This window comes from Scaptodrosophila lebanonensis, unplaced genomic scaffold, assembly GCF_003285725.1.
Source record: "Scaptodrosophila lebanonensis strain 11010-0011.00,11010-0021.00 unplaced genomic scaffold, SlebRS2 tig00000118-arrow-arrow-pilon, whole genome shotgun sequence".
Classification (NCBI taxonomy): Eukaryota; Metazoa; Arthropoda; class Insecta; order Diptera; family Drosophilidae; genus Scaptodrosophila; species Scaptodrosophila lebanonensis.
The window spans coordinates 836,959-856,166 of record NW_022060578.1 but is presented as its reverse complement, the minus strand read 5'-3'; the positions used below and the strand labels follow the sequence as shown (position 1 = coordinate 856,166).

The 19,208-nt window shown below is 39.5% G+C and overlaps 3 protein-coding genes across 6 annotated transcripts; 1 reads left to right on the top strand and 2 right to left on the bottom strand.

Annotated features, from left to right (window-relative positions):
- Window positions 1-5,279: 5,279 nt before the first annotated feature.
- LOC115628496 (polycomb protein Sfmbt) lies at window positions 5,280-12,043 on the bottom strand. 4 transcript variants are annotated; one of them, XM_030524631.1, is made up of 9 exons: window positions 11,921-12,043; window positions 11,203-11,715; window positions 9,786-10,716; window positions 8,254-9,606; window positions 7,947-8,196; window positions 7,681-7,870; window positions 7,276-7,618; window positions 6,853-7,205; window positions 5,280-6,405 (listed from the first exon to the last, which is right to left on the bottom strand). In XM_030524631.1, the coding sequence occupies exons 2-9, from the start codon at window positions 11,344-11,346 to the stop codon at window positions 6,073-6,075; spliced, it is 3,897 nt and encodes a 1,298-aa protein (XP_030380491.1). In that variant the 5' UTR covers window positions 11,347-11,715; window positions 11,921-12,043; the 3' UTR covers window positions 5,280-6,072. The 4 variants fall into 4 exon arrangements, with proteins under 4 accessions (XP_030380491.1, XP_030380492.1, XP_030380495.1 ...); XM_030524632.1 differs by lacking the exon at window positions 11,921-12,043 and having other exon boundaries at window positions 6,925-7,205; window positions 11,203-11,346; XM_030524635.1 differs by lacking the exons at window positions 9,786-10,716; window positions 11,203-11,715 and having other exon boundaries at window positions 11,921-12,032.
- A 573-nt stretch (window positions 12,044-12,616) lies between these two features.
- On the top strand, window positions 12,617-14,898 carry LOC115628485 (T-complex protein 1 subunit delta). The gene is made up of 5 exons (XM_030524613.1): window positions 12,617-12,819; window positions 13,090-13,742; window positions 13,798-13,937; window positions 13,995-14,679; window positions 14,736-14,898. The coding sequence occupies exons 1-5, from the start codon at window positions 12,714-12,716 to the stop codon at window positions 14,751-14,753; spliced, it is 1,602 nt and encodes a 533-aa protein (XP_030380473.1). The 5' UTR covers window positions 12,617-12,713; the 3' UTR covers window positions 14,754-14,898.
- A 1,233-nt stretch (window positions 14,899-16,131) lies between these two features.
- Window positions 16,132-16,822, bottom strand: LOC115628566 (PHD finger-like domain-containing protein 5A). Its single transcript, XM_030524729.1, has 4 exons — window positions 16,684-16,822; window positions 16,434-16,624; window positions 16,292-16,377; window positions 16,132-16,236 (listed from the first exon to the last, which is right to left on the bottom strand). The coding sequence occupies exons 1-4, from the start codon at window positions 16,733-16,735 to the stop codon at window positions 16,230-16,232; spliced, it is 336 nt and encodes a 111-aa protein (XP_030380589.1). The 5' UTR covers window positions 16,736-16,822; the 3' UTR covers window positions 16,132-16,229.
- Window positions 16,823-19,208: the final 2,386 nt, after the last annotated feature.

The following is a 19,208-nucleotide window of genomic DNA, read 5'->3' as shown; positions in this document are numbered from 1 at the left end:
CAATTTTTTTGCAACCATTGTCAAATTTCGGGTTATGGTGAGACAGCAGTTTAGTTAAGTTTCATTTTCTTAGATCTGTAATGTTATGCATTGTATAAACGTAGGTATAGCTTTGTAGAAAATTGATAAGACACACACATAACCACGAGACCACTACGACTGAAGCTGAGGCCGTATAATTTGGAAATATGTTTTTCACCCAAATTTCTACGTCATTTTAAATCTATGTGCTGTCGAGGCAAATTAGAGCCCCATCATTCAAAATAAATGCAATATTTTTTCCATTTTTATTCAGCTATTGCACTATGCAGCTTTTATATTTTTGGTACGATTAAGGTTATAGTTGAGTAGATTTTTAATTTATGTTGAACTAAATCTAAACACCAATGTAAATGTTAGAATTTTTTATATTAATTTGTTATTGAGGCCTTTTTAGATAAAAAGCAAGCGTATACATATTTTAATGAAATATTGCCTCAACTTCAAAACTAGGCTAAGAACTTAAAATCTATATTTAAGAGTGCGAAAAGTGAGTATTTCAGCTGGCAATAGCCACAGACGACACACCCTGTATATATGCACACATAGGAGCTAGACATACGGTACATATTATTATTCCTATCATTATCAACTTATGCTTATTATTTTCGTTTTCTTCTTTCTATCGGTTATGGCTAATTCCCACACAAATGCTTACATACACACAGTTTTTTGGAAGCACTATATATTTATACCCTATATACATACAAACAAATGTATGTAATAAACTTTTGTCATTAGTGTACGTGCTTTTTTGGCTTTCAAGTCTGCAAGCACGTGTCACTAAAAGTGTTAATCAAAATCTAGATTTAGAAGAAAATAATAGCAACCAAATTAAATTTAACGTTATTTTATAAGTCCTAATTGTAAAGACATCCAAATGTATTATGCGAAATAAATTAAAGGAAAATTTATGTTAACAAAAAGAATATTAAAAAACGTGGTCATGTTTTTAATACACACTTTTCAAACCACTCAATTCATACTGATCCAATCCAATCCATACTGATTCCCGGATCGACCTTGAGAAGGATCCCGCAAAGCCTAAGCAGCTTAGGTACAAATTTTGTAATTCCCCGTTTGATTTTGCATCCAATCACATAACTTTTGGGAACTTAAGCAGGAATAGTTTGAATTTCATAAGGAACTAGCGTTCCCGACTTGCGTTGCTGCGCCACTGAATTGTTGTGCCTTTTAATCTTTCCCACGTCACATCTTTCCCAATACGTCCTTCGCTATTTATGGCTTCGATTACGTTCTTGATTGATTGCCGTCCACCTTTCGTCGTCTGTCCAAAGGATGTCTGTTGGTGTTTCTTGGATCAGATGAGGGGGCCCTTTCGCGCATTTGCCGGAGTCTCGACTTCCGTTCTTGTTTCGTATTGATGGCCCTAGACGTAGATGCCCTATATATGCCCTCTGTCAACTAATTGTTTGCAAAATGTCACACGGACTTCTTGCAGTCATTGTAAATATTATTGGCCAACTCCCTGAGTTGCTTGCGGTTTGATTTCAATGCTTTTTAAAATTTGTGAGCAATCCTGCCGAGAAAGCTATGGAAATCTGCCTTGAGAGCTGTTTAATTCTCTTTTTCGGCGCGGTTAATGTTATTATAGACTGTTCTAAGCTTAATTCGAAATGTTTTGGCCAACTGTTTGGCTGTTTTTCCGTTGCTATAATGGAAAAACACTAGCTGTATCAAATCATCATAAGTGCGTTTGCAAAAATGGTCAAAGTGACAGATACGTTACCAAACTGAAGCAAATTTTACAAGGAATTAGTGAAAGGAATACTAGTAAAAAAAATGCGATCGGTCCTTTTCGATTTGGCCGTCCCGTTACTTTTTCTATGGTCTTCTTTCAACCAGTGTTTGCATTTTGCAAACAATTAATTGACAGTGTCGTAAATGCTGTTGTTTTGATTTCTTCGTTTCTTTTACGTTTTCAATGGAAATTTGTCTCTCTTTTTTTTGACATACTCATAGCTAATACATATCTTAATAATAATTGATAAGCAAAATATTCCCAAATAATGCCATTATTTATAAATTTAATATTAAAGTTGAAATTTGGTGACAAATTTCATTTTGCAACCAATTAGTTGACAGACTGTATATATAGATAGAATCTAATTCGAGCCGAACTTGGATCATCAGTCAAAACTTTTAAACATATTCATATGTACTTGTATATACATTTGTATGCTTTTGAAGCGCATCCTGGCTCTATGTCACGTTCAGTCTATTTATTGCCCTAGCTTTCGCAAAGTAATTTGCTGGGTAGTTCGTAGAGAAGCATAAACATTATGGAAAGAGAATTAGTATACATATGTATGTACATATGTACATACATATGTACTCTATAATAAATGCATAAATGTACCTGTACCTAAGCAAACTCCCGGCACTGAGTTGTACGTACCCATAGCAGAAGAAATAATAAAATGATCTCTGATATCTCAGAAAGAATAAGAGATAGAATAACCAAACTTGGTATCCAGATTCTCCCAAGTCTGCGAAAGGACGAGTTTGTGGTTTTTTTTTTCTGATACACCCCTCCCTTACCCCGCTATTTGCAATTTTCCATAACTCCCGTAGTTCGTGGAATTTTGACTTCAAATTTGACAACTATCCCGAAGTGATAATATGTCCCGTTAGTGAGAAAGTGTTCGTATCCCAAGTATCATAATGGTAGGTCAATTATGAAGAAAGTTATAGCCATATATATTATATGTATATTTATTTATTTAGTAAATCAACAAATAGTGCTGTCGATACATATACAAAAACTATGATTTATATTATGATATAATATTAAATTATTAAATAAAGATATTTAATAACACAACGTTATAATTTCAACTTAAAAAATAAGAAAGCCTAAGATAAAACTATACAATAACGTCTACTAATGCCTCCGACCCGTTGGGGGACATTATAGACCTAACAGGCTAAAAAAAATAGTAATTACAGAAGGAAAAGTAATTCTAATTAACAGCTAATTAAGCATTAAGAGAAAGAGTAAAAGGGAAATCTCCAACCCGGTGGGGGAAAATTTGAAAGCCAGTCCGGCAAGCTATATAAGCACGCATAGACATGATTCTCATGCTGTTGAAGCTGCATATAAATTAAGTCTCCACTTATATTCATACTAACGTATCCGACTTGTGTTGCTGTGCTACTAGATTGTTGTGCTTTTTAAGCTTTTCAAAGTCACATCTCTCCCAATACGTCCTTCGCTTTTTATGGCTTCGATTAGGTCCTTGATTATATTTGAGTACCCACTGTCGTGCACCTTTCTTCGTCTGCATAAAGGATATCCGTCGCCTCTATTTGGTATTTCTTGGATCAGATGCCCTTTCGCGAAGATCTTGCAAACGTGTTTTTCGTGGGGGAATTCCCGATTTTCCGTTCGTATAATCACCTATATCTTGGAGACTATGAGACATAGGGACACCAAATTTTAGTCCAATATACCTTATCTGAATATGATGTAAATGTGTATTTTGGAATTTCCTCCCTTCCCCCTCTCCCCAGCAATCTCTGATTTTCCACACCTCACGTATTTCTTGGAACTTTTGAAAAAAAATTTGCAAATAACTTCAGTTAGTGATTTTATGTCCGCGTGTCAAGTTTCATTATGATAGGCCGATTTAATAGGAAGTTATAACCATATATGTAATGTCAGGCCAAGCACTTCCCGCAGCTGTTGTTGTTGTTGCTGCTTTGCGCAGGCACACGAGACATACACAGACACACACAAACACACGCAAGCACGTGAGACACGCATATTTATTCAACACATGTATGTAAGCCTCTCCACTTGTTTGCAAATATAATATAGCCTATGTTGACCGGGAATAGTGTAGCTTCCCAACAGAATCCTTTAAATCGACCCAGTAGTTTCTGAGCCTTTTCATTAAATAAACAAACAAACAATCATTTGTATAATATTAGTATAGATATGTATATATATTGTACCAAATGTACAAATTACAAAGATACTAGTACCAAACTATAGCATACCTTGGGGAATACTTTTTAATGTTGCAACCAATAATTGTATTGATACCCAAAGGTTACAAAGGTTAAATTACAAAGATACTAGTACCAATGTACTAGTTTGTTGCCTATGTACATTTACTAGTTACAAGTTTTGAATTATTTGGGGAATACTTTTCAATACGCATTTACACACTTCGCAAAACCAATAATTGATACTAGTAACAGAGTTACTAGTAAAGAGGGTACTAGTTTTTAATTTTTATGTGTTTGTCGGTGATGATCAAAAACGAGTATTACGAATGTGTACGGATGCATCACATAAGCGGGTCTTAAGTAGGTACCAGTAGTCACATTTTTACTGGTACCAACTAAAGTTAGAACGGTTCTAGTTACAAAGGTTCTAGTAACAAAGTTACTAGTGTTTGTGTTTGTCTGTGATGATCAAAAACGAGTATTACGAATGCGTACGGATCCATATCATGAGCGTGTCTTAAACGTACAACCAAATTTCTATCAAGCACAAAGTACAAGTAGTACTAGTAGGTATTAGTAACAGCGGTACTAGTTCTTGCAGAAGGGCATAGTGAATTTAAAAATTCCTTTGGGTAATGGACTGTGTCTTCGATATTACTCACGGTGCAGATCGATTGGTAATTTTTTATTTGTCTGGGGACTTTTAAATAATATTGCCTTAATATTTGAAGTGACATAATGTTCTATGATGATTCTGAACTAACAGTATCCCGTTCAGGAATTACATACATAGGTAATTTGTTGGTTACATTATTGGCGTTTTAGTAACGATCTCTACAATGTACACGAGTAAAATAGGTTTGCGGGAGGTGAAAAAATGTAACAGGCCCCACAAAGTATATATATTCTTGATCACCATGACAAAACGAGTCGATCTAGCCCTGTCTGTCTGTCCGTACAATTTTGAACAAAAATGCCTTATATGTGTACGCTATACGAGTTTGTTTTATTTTTATTTTTTTTTTTATTTTCCCCCCTCCACTTTCCCCCCATTAAACAAACTTGCACAGCGTAGGCCTGAGACCCAGGTGTTCATATGGACGGACAGACAGAATTTTAAAATGGACCAAGAAATGATTCCAAAAATATCATCAATATCAAAACTCTCCAATTAACTTGGCAATTGGTATGTAAGTATAATTTAAAACAAATTGTATTCATTATTTGCAATTTTAAATTCTTTTTATTAAGTATTTTTTGACATTAGCTGCTATATTTCCTTATATGTACGTAAGCTAATAAATAAGTAAGGTTCCTTTTTAAAAAAAGTACACGCATATGATTATTGCAAACTAGAATATGTGACAAGTTTCGAGATGAACTTCTCATGTAACTGTTTGCTTGTAACTCTGACTTACAGACTAGGTGCGGTTTTTTTTTTAAACTGGATGATGCTCTACAAGCTGTCTGATTTGTAGATACCTTCATTATTGGGCTTTAATATAGTTGGTTGAGTTAGCTTGCGGCTGAGTTTCCACACAAGCACAAAACCTATGTACATTTAACAATCTTATATATTTATTTCCTCTTCACTTATTTGAGCTATTATAAAAATATGTATGTGTAATAAAATTTATACCTTTTTCAATTCACGTTCTATATATGTATGTATATAGAAACTCGGACTGATAACATTGCGTATTACTAATCGCGACTAATCGTACAAAATAGCGCGATGTGAGACTTGAATTAGTTGTTATACAAATTGTATGTGGATATTTTATTCCATTATAGGCAACGTATGTGTTTCAATTTCAAGTTCTAACAAAATACTATATGTGTAGTATAAAGTAGTATGTATATGCAAATGTGTACGTTAAAGGGCATGTGTCTATGAACTCCCTGTTCGAAAATAACAATTGTGTGATCAACTAAGATGTGCAATAGCAGCTTATGTTTGTTATTTCATTTTTCACACATGTGTTTATGTATATTCTGCTTTTCCTAAACCTTCAGCCGAATTAGCAGCATTGGAAGAGTGCGCCAACTTAACACGCACTATAAAAACGACGTCTTGTTGGTTTTGTGCGATCGAGCCTTACCGGGATTTATTTTGCACTTAAGCTGGGCAATTAGATCGGAGATTTTCAGCGCTGGTCCCACTTTCATTCCCAGCAGGGGAATGATATCGTCCTTGGTCAGCTGCAGCAGCCGCTTGCCATCGATTTTGTTCCGACTAAATGTGTCGCAGTGGGCAGTGCAGTCGTTGACCCGCAAAAATTGCGACACATCGTAAACGTTCCAAGATTCGGGCATAAGGTCCACTTGAGCTTCATTGGAATCTATGTCCGCGAGACGTGGAATGTACTTGCTGTTGGTCACCGCTGAGTTCTATGGGAGCAATAAGAAATATATTAGCAAGCACTTACAGAAATACAAGTGGGGTTAGGGCTGTGGCTAGGGACAGGATAGGGTGTTGGGAGATAGGTGTGTGATATAATGAAATTGTGGCAAGTGGCAAATAACAGTGCGTAAACGAAAATTATGTTTATACTAGGGAATCGAACCGATATTCTTACCCAAGCTAAAATAATGATCAACGCTACGAAAGTTCTAGGAAACTATTTACTCTTAACCTATCTTACTCAATTTAATGGAATAATATTCAGTTTGATTCCCCTGCCTTTTACTCGTATATACATATTATTTGATGGTTGTTTATGCGAATGACCGACGCTTATGAGTTTGTCCAGCGATCATTAAGCGGCGGGCAGGCAGGCAGGCGGGCGGGCGGTCATGATTTTAAAGCTATACGCACTATTATCCACAAGTACTCACCGCAATGTAGCTAGTGGCTTTGCGACCCACAGTTGGTGGCGCAGGAGATTTAGTAGTGGAAGGTTTCTTTACCGTTGTTTTGTTGGCCACAATGGGCGTTACCGCTGCGGCTGGCGTTGTGCCGGCTCCGCCGCATCCCTGATCGGTGGCAATTGATTGTGTAGTTGACTGCTCGGATACATGGCTGGTGCTACCGTCCCCATCGGCATCTCCATACTCATCATCCTCCTCCTCGGGCTGGCTGTTTTCATAGAATGCTGCATTGTGATGTTCGGGCTTCAGTTCGAGCTTAATGCTTAGCTTGGGCAAATGGGGCGTTGTCTTCAAAGCGATTGTGCGTGATTTTACTGTCGCTGTGAAGGATAATTAGTGGATGAAGTGCAAATGATATATGTACTCTGAACATGCTGAGCGATCACCTACCTGTTGTTGTCTTGGTGTCAGGCGCTTGCTTAGTAGCTCCACTAGATGGCGAGGCACCATTGGTGCCTTTTTTGGTCTTCTTCTTTTTCTGTACCTTTGTCTTTGGAGTTGCTTTGGGCACTTGCTGCTGCGAAACCCGCGGTGGGCCTTCAAGTTTATGACCTACAAGTACACACCAGCCAACTGGATAGATGTCCGCGGACTCGCAGTCGAGCCACTGGTCATACTCATCCGTCCAACCGTCAAAGTGGACCTTCAACAGGCGACCAACAACGCGTGCCACAGTAGCTACACAAACGAGCCGGGGGTCCATAAGATCAGCACACTCCAAGCTCATGCCGGCCTTATTGGATGAGATTTTTTTATGAGTGTTTAATGATTGATGCTGATTGATTGGTTACATACCTCAAAGCCGTGATCAGGCACCACACGATGGAACAGATGCTGACCGGCCGCTATAGCACCAGTATCGCGCAAATAGCCATCCCAGGTGAAGGTGCGTGCATCATAGCCATTGGGCGGAGTCACAGTAATATTGTTTGAGGCACAAAAACCAGCTGGGAAGATGCAGGGCGACTTCTCGTGGTAGCAAAACCTGCAGATATTTGAAATGTACACACGCACAGTCAGTTAATTTGGCACTGGTCAATCAGTATGCGTTTTTCGCTCACCAATCTGACCCTGATGCGTCCGGCTGGTACGAATCTATGCGTATCATCATGTAGCCAAACTTTAGGACCGCCATAACAGTGGCCGGGCAAATAGAGCTAAGGTTGAGTGGATCAACTGCTTCAATTTTCATGCCTTCGATGAAGCCGTTCGTCTTGCCATCCAGGAAATATTCGTCAAAGGTGAAATTCATTTTGAAGAGTTCGATTGTAGCATCGTCCTCATGCACCTCAATCATGGCCTCACGACCCGCTGTACAGAATGTAATGAATCAGTGTTCCTGTATATTACAAACTAGACATTGCTTACCTAACATGCGCTCCAGATAGTCTTGTGGCGCAGCCAAATTATGTCCCACTGTAGTAGCCCACCCCACGGGGTGTATAATGGGCGAGTCCTCATGACACCAAAACCCATCGTCCGAGTCAAAGTAGCGCAAGAAGAGGCGCTTGCCTACAATTTTGGTGACGGTGGCTAGTCGCACTTGGGATATGCGATCCTTATCGACGCACTCGAGATTCAGACCTAGACGAAAACGTGACTGCATGCTATCGTTAATTTTGTTATAAAAACTCGAGGGGAGCGTCCGTGCGCCAGATAAGCGTTCCACCAGAAAGTCTTTCCAATCCTTGTACTTGTGCTCGATGCTGCGTGGTGGTATCAAAGGCTTGCCCCGCGTTGCACACCATCCGACGGAGTGCACCTCGGCATTGCATAGATTCACCCAAAAATCATGCGAGCCCGTATCAAAGCCCTCATAGCGCATAAGAGCCTTGTAGCCACTAATCTCCAGAATGGTGGCAACCCAAAACGAGGTGGGGGTCTGACCTGGTTGAATTACTTCGATGTTATCGCAATCTGTGTTCTCTACCTCCACCTTCATCTGCACACCCAAATTATCCCAGACTTCGTAGCCGGGTGCATGTGGAAAACAGGTGACGGGGGCAGCCACAAAGTTTGTTTTTCCCAGACGCGGCATCCAGTCGTGCGAATGTGAAGGATCGTATAGACGTCTCCGAATACTAATGATTTTCTCCATTTGCGGACACGACGCTGGAAGACGTTCATATTTGGGTATTTGAGGCAGCTCATCCTGAGGAAAAACATCGCGAAACATGCGTAAGGCCTTCGGTGTCGGATACGATGAGTTAGAGTTAGTTGCTGGTGAGGTATTACTGTTGGCATCACCCTCAATACCACCGCCCCCATTTGCTGTGGTTGGCGTCGCGGCGTCGCCAACCGCGCCTCCGTTTAGAGCTGCAATGGTCTCGTCTGCGGCCATTTGTACATTTGAGGCTGCATCGCCGATCAGGGACATGGGCTCACCGAAGCCATTGAGCTGTGTTATCTTCGATTGGTCTGTTATGCGGAAACGATAGTTCGCATTCTTAATGTGGGCGGCTCGCAGAGCGAGCTCAATGTCAGACTGATGTTGTTGCTGATCCTCACTGCTTGGCGGCAACGAGTCGACAACATTATCCAAGCTGCTGTTGTTGCCAGTAACGACAGGTGCGGGCGGACTTGCAGATTGCTGTGCATCCATTTTACTGTTCAAAACGAGGGAATATAGTTCGCCACGAGCGCAGGCCATACTACAAAAACGACGGGATTTTGTATAGAATGTGTGCTTCACACCGATGGCGCCGCAACGTTCACAGACAGCTGCAATTAGATGGAGGAGTATTAAATTAGTTACATTAACGTACGAGACAAGCACTCGCATACATGCCCTATTCAACACAAACCCAAATTCGCAAACATACAGAAAAGCAAACGCATAACTAAACTAAAATATGCGTACATTTATTTACATAAATAAAATGTGGAAAGTATAAACATACCCATGCCATCTTTTTGTATCGGTATCACCGACGGATCAATGTTGCCCTTATAGGCTATCGGCGTTTTAAGCACGAGTCCTGGCCTGTTTACCGGCTCAATTTTGCGCGTTTTGCGTTGGGAGCGCATTGTGCTGCCACCACTGCCAGCGCTACCACCACCACCACTGCCAAGTGCAACACCACTTTTACCACCACCATCACTCAGGCTGTATTGCTGGCTCTTGAGCGGTTCGCCTGAGACCATAATGTTGCCAAAGGCATTGCTTCCTGCATTGTTGGTGCAGAGAGACGGTAGCGGGGCGGCGTTCGTCGTGTTGACAATGGCGTGTGTGGTTCCCAGTAGCTTATGTTGGAGCAGTCCGTCACTGAGCGGTACCACCAAATCATGCTCCACCCCGGTACCAAGACCCGGTAGATTTGTCATGCATGATGATGAGGATTGCGACAAATCCTTATCCGAGGATGTCATAAAATCTGTCCCATCATATGAATTTTCCTCGTTCATCAATACAAAGTCATCGATATTTATAATTTCTTGCTTGGGTTCGAGATCAGACATGCCACCGCTTGCGCCGCCATCATCATATGTATCATCCACATGGCCGTAGACCTGCTGGTCATCATCCATTGCCGTGGAGCCAATGCCAACGCCGCCATCGTCGCCCATCAAGGTGCTACCAGCACCAATTACCGAATTTCCGCCACCGCCAATGGTCTCATCATCGTCCATGACACCAGAATAATTTTGAAAAACAGCTGCCGCGCTCTGTTGCAGCAATTGCTGCTGCAGGCCACCCATATGGGCAAACCCGTATAGATTGTTGGTATTATTTGCTATAAAGGTGCCCGGCTGCATGCCCAAAGCGGCAGCAGCTACCGCAGCCTGGCCCGTGAAATCCCCCCCAACAATGCTCATCATTGGATTGAGATCCTTTATGTGGTGGTCAAGAGCGGTGTTGGTAGTGATGATAGCAGTAGGTTGGTGTGGATATGTGTGTGTTGAGTTGAGTCGTATAAGATTGGTGGGTAGTTGAGTTGAGTGGGTGTCAATCGGGTAAATTGTTGAACAACAACGGTTAACCAATACATAAATCATAGAAAAGAAAGTAGAAGAAATAAGTAATAAATTCGAATTTTAAACTAAGCAGAAACAAGAGATTATATATACTACATATAATATGTATTTACATATTCAAATGGAAATGGATTGAAACACAGAATGAGTTGCAAAATTGTGAAATATTCTTATACTACACAGGCTAAGCCAAATGGAATTTGGGTTTGTTTAGCTTCGGCTGCTAGGCAAGTAAGGCGTTGCTGGATTTTCTTGCCTTACTCACTTGTCAAGTTTCCCACTTAAAACGTACCAATCAGCTAATCCCTTTGCCATTGAATTCAAATTAAATCGTAAACTTACCAAAGTTGGTTGATGTGTCATATCCTCCATAACAGAAAGACCTACAGATGGGTGACCAAGCATTGTAGCAGCATCCTCCAGTGAAATTCGCTCAGAGTTGTATTGACTGCTCATCCACATCATACGCAATTCCGACGGATTCATTGTATGTTTTGCTTTACTACTACATAAAACGCATAAACATTTATGTCTCTGACACGACCACGTTCTATTTCTGTTAATTTAAGCGGCTAGGCATTTGAACTGCAACAATGACGCGCACAAGTACACGCAACGCACTCACACTACCATGTTCCGTGTTGGTCGTTTCCCTGTGAAATTGCTTAGTTGCAACTCCTTGCAGCACAAGGCCATATGGATAAGAACAGCCAGCGCCTGTTTGTTTGCTTTATTTTTTATTATTATTATATTGTCCACACAACACAGCTCCTGCGCATGTGAGAGTGCTGTTGAGACCGCAAGGGTAATGATTAACGACTTCCGCTGCTTCTAGACTGCACTAAAATGTTAAAGCTATCCACAAAAACAAAGCAACAAGATCTATTGTTACAATTTAATATATTTATGTTTGCGAAAAACTAATACTACATGCTTTTGCACACTTCTACTTTTTCTTTCTACGCTCGAAAAGTCAATGAAGCGCACCAAAATCCGAGCGCGCAGACTACGAACGACATACAAAAGAAAACGCACAAAGAGTCTTACAAAAAACACTTACATTTAGTCACGTTTTATGTGATTTGTTGCACAAATGTTAGTCATCCAACGAATTGCTCTTTAATTTAACACATTTTCAACTGTTTTTCTTGAATTTTAAGAGGCTTTACGCAAGTTTTTGGCATTATTTTCGCGCAAATTCAATGCCTGTGTTTCTTTAGAGATGCGTGAAATATTAGCATTCTCGATTTTCTGTAATTTGGTTGGAAACAGTACTGGTAGCAGTGCTGCAAAACATAAAAAGTAAAGAACATTGTAATACATTTTAAAAAAATTAAACACATCTAAATCTAATTCATATAAATCTGGACTGCTTTTAAAAATTCGATTTTTCATGTTAACGTATGTATACTATCTAATTAATTTAATAATTTTAAATATTGGACAAAAGATATAATAGCAGTGGTATTCTTGCAACAGGAAATCGTAAAAAACCAGTTCAAAAGGCTCCTCCATGTAAAGAATACAAAGCAATCTGAAATATAAATTTCGCAAAATATGGTGGTATGACCTGTTAAAGTAATAACGAAATTAAACTGAATACGGATTTAAATATTATGAATTATGAATAAGTTGCAGGAATACCACTAATATCCAAATTTAATCGTTTTAATCAATGCTAACTCATTTATCGATTCAAACACATTAACCGATTGTATCGGGACCCCCCCTTCACTAACTCTCCTGACATCAGCAGCATACAGAAATTTAAACATTTTTTAATCTTGTTCAATCGCATTGTATATTGCTCTGACCAATAGAAAATTCTTAAAAGTTTTCCGTTTAATACTTCAATGGCGCCAAAGGTGAAATCAGTTGGTATTAAACCGAAGGGACAGGTCTTCAAAGACAAGTCTAAACCCACCGATGTTCGGCTGTCGAATATACAGGCTGCGAAGGGTAAGAAAAGTTTAAATTTATGACTTAAATGTATGTAGAATAAATATTTGCAAGGTGAATTACATAATGTTATGCGAAACCAGTTATAAAGTTCACTATTTGCATAAAAAAATGCAATACATGAACCAGACGCCGGTTGCGGTCGTCTCGAAAATTCTTAGGTGTAAGAAGAAGAGAATCTACTCACACTTCTATATGACTCATGTGATGCATGCAAACATGTTAATAATCTCCTAATATTTTATTTCTGTTATTCGGTATATCCTCTAGCTGTCTCTGATTCCATTCGCACCAGTCTTGGTCCTCGGGGCATGGATAAAATGATTCAAGCCGCCAATGGCGAGGTATCAATCACTAATGATGGCGCTACTATTCTAAAGCAAATGAACGTCTTGCATCCCGCTGCGAAGATGTTGGTTGAGCTGTCGCGCGCCCAGGATGTGGAAGCTGGTGACGGCACTACTTCTGTTGTGGTCATTGCAGGGGCTCTCTTGGAGGCATGCGAGAAACTCTTGCAGAAGGGATTGCATCCTACGGCCATTTCCGATTCGTTCCAGCGCTGTTCAAACAAGGCCGTTGAAATTCTGACACAAATGTCGACACCAATTGAACTCAACGATCGCGAGACTCTGATTAAGAGCGCTTCGACTTCGCTTAACTCCAAAGTCGTATCACAACAGAGCAGCCTTTTGGCCCCCATTGCTGTTGATGCTGTTCTTAAGGTAACAGAGCCTGGCAAAGAGAATTCTGTGGACTTGAAAAACATTAAAGTTATCCAAAGTCTTGGTGGCACTGTAGAAGATACCCAATTAGTCGACGGATTGGTGTTTACCAGCCGTTCGGCCGGCACTAATGCGCCCAAGCGTATAGAGAAAGCCAAGATTGGTTTAATTCAATTTTGCATTTCAGCACCTAAAACAGATGTGAGTAACGTGCCATGTTGTCGAAGATTTTACTATATTATTGCTTATTTTGTAGATGGATCATAATGTTATTGTCTCTGATTATGCGGCCATGGACCGCGTATTGAAGGAAGAACGTTCGTACATTTTGAACATCGTAAAACAAATCAAGAAAGTTGGCTGCAACGTCCTGTTGGTGCAGAAATCAATTCTTCGGTAGGCATCCGTGCTTTAACCAGAACCTTGATAGATACTTACATAGCTTTATTACAGTGATGCCGTTTCTGATTTGGCCCAACACTTCTTAGACAAGATTAAGTGCCTGGTCGTCAAGGATGTTGAGCGTGAGGACATTGAGTTCGTGTGTAAAACTCTGCACTGCCGCCCAATCGCCTCTTTGGATCACTTTACTGCCGAGAACTTGTCCAGTGCTGAACTAGTAGAGGAGGTGTCTAGTGGAACCAACAAATTTGTCAAGATAACTGGCATACAGAACCAGGGTCGCACAGTTTCAATAATTTGTCGGGGGTCGAATAAGTTGGTATTGGAGGAGGCGGCTCGATCCTTGCATGATGCACTGTGTGTGGTTCGTTGCCTTGTGAAAAGACAAGCTCAAATTGTGGGCGGAGGTGCGCCTGAGATTGAGATGGCTTTGCAATTGGCAGCTGTTGCACAAACGGTGGATGGCGTTGATGCCTATTGCTTCCGCGCCTACGCAGATGCCTTAGAGGTAATTCCTTCAACTTTGGCTGAGAATGCCGGCTTAAACCCGATTGCAACTGTGACGGAGCTGCGCAATCGTCATGCCCAGGGCGAGAAGACAGCTGGTATTAATGTGCGTAAAGGCGCCATAACGGATATATTGGCGGAGAATGTGGTACAGCCACTGCTGGTCAGTATTTCGGCGATCACCCTCGCCACTGAGACTATACGATCGATACTTAAGATAGATGATATTGTAAGTACCTTTTCTTCTGTGTTTTGATTGCTGTTTATAATTATTTTCTGTTCAAGGTCAACACCATGAGCTAAATGGTCAGCGAGTCGCCCCCACGCTTTAAGGCTCCAATTCGAAACCTAAATTATCTACTCTGCTTTTTTCATTTACGCCTGTAACCGTGCCCATTAACCGAATAAAATTCACATACACACAAACACTAATAAAAACTAAATAAAATTTGCTTTGTATTAAACTGATTTGATCAGGGATACAATTTTTGACCAATTTACTTCCCTTGATATTCGAACCCACGCAAATGGTGTATAACTGCACATTTAAATAATAATCGTGTCTATGTGAGCAGCAACAATAACAGCTGTCGACAGAGCTTGGGCAGAGATTACATTTATGCATATGGACTCATAATCACTAACTGGAGGTATTCGGTAAGTTGGTATCCAAAAGAGAATTACGGGAGTTATGGAAAATCTCTAAATGCAGAATGACGGAGGAGGAAGGGAAATTCTAAAATACACATTTACTGTGCATTCATAAAAGGAGTCTTGTAAATAAATTTGCTTACGGGAAAACCACATTATTGGGGGAGTGGGGAGAATCAAAAAAAAAGAAACTTGCACAGCGCACTTACAACACATTGTGCAATTTGGAGCCTCTAGCTCTTATAGTCTTTGAGATCCAAGTGTATGCGGACAGACAGATTAAATCGAGTCGTCAAGCTGATCAAGAATATACAGTGAAAACTCTTGGCCGGACACTCAAGGCCGGCCAATTTTTGTCCGCCCAAGGGGAGTGTCCATTATGGGTTTTTCACTGTATATACTTTGTGGAGTCTGCCACGCATCCTTCTACCTGTTACATTTTTCACCTCCCGCAAACCAAATGTACAAGGGTATAAATACAAAACTCGTGCAGAGTCGCACAGTTTCAATATAATGCATCTAACCTCTGTATGCGTTTATTTGTGCAGTACAGAGTTGGATCAAAGCAGTAACAAGAACAGGTGCGGGCATGGGCTAGTTTTCTTTACATTTGGCCTATCATGGAGAAACTTAACGCGAGGACACATAGCATATGTATGTAATTGTCGTTGTAATTTGTGTTGATTTCAAGTTTTAAAAAAACAATCTCATCCTTTCTCGGACTTAGGAGAATCTGGATACAAAGGTTGAATATTTAAGCTCTTATACTTTTCGAGAATCTTGCTGTCATAAGGTTGCCATACTGACCAGGAATATACAAATGTATATAATTTGTATGGTCTGCTCGCCACCTGTGAGTTACATACGTTCGCACAACACTAGTATATCCTTTTACCGTTTGCGTATAGGGTATAAAAATGAGCATAAGCTACCGGATATATCAGGGGCCGCGCTATAACTGTCCTGACTATTTTGTTATAAGACACCTCTAACCAAGGTTTACATCACTAACAGGAAAAATCCATTGTAATGTTCTATATCAAATCTATTCAAATTTATTTCCGCAGCTGTACGAAATTGCAGTAAATGTATTTTACGAAAACTAAGGTAGTAGTGGTCTTGGAGACATCAGTATCTATGGGAACGATAGATTTTAGTGAAGTTTTATAGTGGTTGGATAGATTACTCACGTCTGCTTGAATCCGTATTTTTTGCGTTCATAGAACAAATCAGTCTTTGAGCTGCCAAGATTGACGATTTTGGGGCAACCGTCTCTCTGCAAGGAAGGTTATGTTTATAAGAATCATATTTGCCTTTGAATTGTTTCCTCACATCTTTTTCTTGTATGGTGCATGACTTGCAGTAGTACGCATCTGATACTCCCGGACCGCCGCATATAACACAGCGTCCCTGATAGGATCCATAGTTGCATTCATCGCAGATTCTCACTAACGTGCAGGGGCGGACATAGGAATCACAAATAACGCATTTCCCGTCGTCCTTTTCACACAAGCGTCCAATGGCTATGGCAAAGTAAAAATTCAGAAAATTTACGATAACACAAAAGTTAAAAGTTACTTACCCACGCCGGGCTGTTTACGACAGAATATCAAGTCAGGATGATGCTTAGCCATAATATATATCTTTTTGTTATAAATCAAGCTACAAAACGTTTAGACAAATGCTAGGGCTGTAAGAAAACATCGATTTTTTTGCCGCCGTCGATGTTTTTATTATGAGTACTCGATTTTTTCCGATATTCACACAAACGCGCTACATCAGCGACCATCGATGCTTATGCAAAAACATCGAATGTTTAACATTTAAAGAATGTGAAATAGTAACCGATAAGATACAAATTGTTGTGAAAAGTAAAACAAAATATGAATGATGCCAAAGTATTAACAATTATAATTATAAAAATTAACATAATACGCTAATTCCTGAAATGCTAAAACCGTTGTCATCATGTACGAGTACATACAAAATAATTATAAAAATTAACATAATACGCTAATTCCTAAAATGCTAAAACCGTTGTCATCATGTACGAGTACATACAAATGTTTATCCCGGTTTTATACCCCCACATACGTACTATGTATGTACATACATACATATGTAATAAAGTACACATTCAGTCGGAAATTTGTACATGCCAGCAATTTGTTATTGTGTTTAGTGAAATGATATACATATGTATGTACATACATATATGTAAATTTATAGACTTTTTTATTGAAAGTGATACAAATATATGTATTTATTTTTTGTGTTCATTCGGCAACATGAAATAACGTTTGGGCGTTATATCCGAACTTACTTTTATTTTTGCAATATAATATTGTCAAATGATTTCTTTCCTGGTCCATTGAATTACCTGATGCAAATTTATGCAATTGAAAATGAGCATAAACAAAAAGTTGTGCGCGAATGGAGCGTTCAGGGCCCGTTAAATTGATTTTTCCAATAAGTTAAGACATAAATCCCACGATCGAAAGTACTACTTCATTCATCATTACCATATCTATTTTTGACTTGATTAGTCTTATTTATCATTTATATGCCCATGTGCCCATGTGACATGTCTGTAGCGTACCACCAAATTATCTGCTATTTTAAATTCACTCATATTTTTCCTTATTATGCAATCTGGCATCATTTCTACACGTAGTTCTTTTACGCAGCATATGGCAATATCTGGCATCAGCTGACTATAGGAAGCCCGCCGAAAAACAGGCCATGCAGCTAACCAGTAAAATTTAAAATTTGTTTGAAATTTTTGTAATATTATTCACCAAATAAGTAGTTAAATAAAGTATATGTTCATAAAGCATATGTTCATATGCTTATAGGATGACAATACAGAAAAATATCCTGTACCCAGGTAAACTTCCGACACTTAGGTATATGCGCCTCTAGCAAAAGCAAAAGGAAGAAGAAGAGTGAACTTGATGCTGAAGCTTGTGGGCGTAGTACCGGAGTGAATTAGGTGTACATACATTTATAATTATTTTACTTCGTTACCACTTTTAGAATCCCTTTCATCACAAGGAATACTATACATAGCCTTAGAACCATACGGAGAAACAGAATTCCCGACTCCAAACTCCTTGCAGATAAGCATCTATCAGAACAAGTTCGTGGATTTTCGGACATTGTCAACCATATAACAATCGATAAAAAATTATATACATAGATTTAAAACAGCCAAATATAGTCGCGGAATAGAATAGTCATATGGGTGGGGTGGATGTAATAGATGATGCTATCGTCTAATTTAATCATTTTTACGAAGCAAAAGATGGCAGGGCGAGCGCATGGATGATACTTTATAAAATGTCAGTATGGAATGAAATTTGTTGCAACCATTGTTATCGTCGGATTTCGTCAGGAAGGTGCCTTAATTTTATGTTAATGGGATTCAAAGGAGTATTTCTTACTTCGCCGAAGCAGAATTTCAAGCATAAAATGTAACCGTGTTTCTCCTGCTGCTGCAGGCCAGGATTAATTGGGTTGATACATATGGACGAAATAAGGTCTCGGTGTTATGACCGAGTCGATCTATGTATGTCTCTCTGTCCGTCCGTATGAGCACCTGGATCTCAGAGACTATAATAGATAGAGATACACATAAGTGTGTACGTTAAACGAGTTTGTTTTATTTTTTTGATTTTCCCCTCACTTCCCCCTATGGGGGTTTGCCCGATATTCCATTCGTATAATCACCTATATCTCGGAGACTATAAGACATAGGAGCACCAAATTTTAGTCCAAGATGCCTTTCTGAATACACAAAATGTGTATATTTTGGGATCTTCCATAACTACCGTAATTCTTGGAATTTGGAACTCAAATAGACTCAGATAGACCGATGTAACAAGAAGTTATGGCCAAGCGCTGCCCGCAGCTGTTGTTGATGTTGCTGTTTGGTTGGCTGCACACATGCTTACACAGACAGGAATAGACGCGCATAAACATACATACACTCACATAGATGCAATTGCTTTGTATATGTGCAATTATACACCCTTTACGTGAGTTTGAATACCGAGAGAGGCAAAATCGATCAAAAATTTATTTTAATTCTTAATATGTACAGAGTAT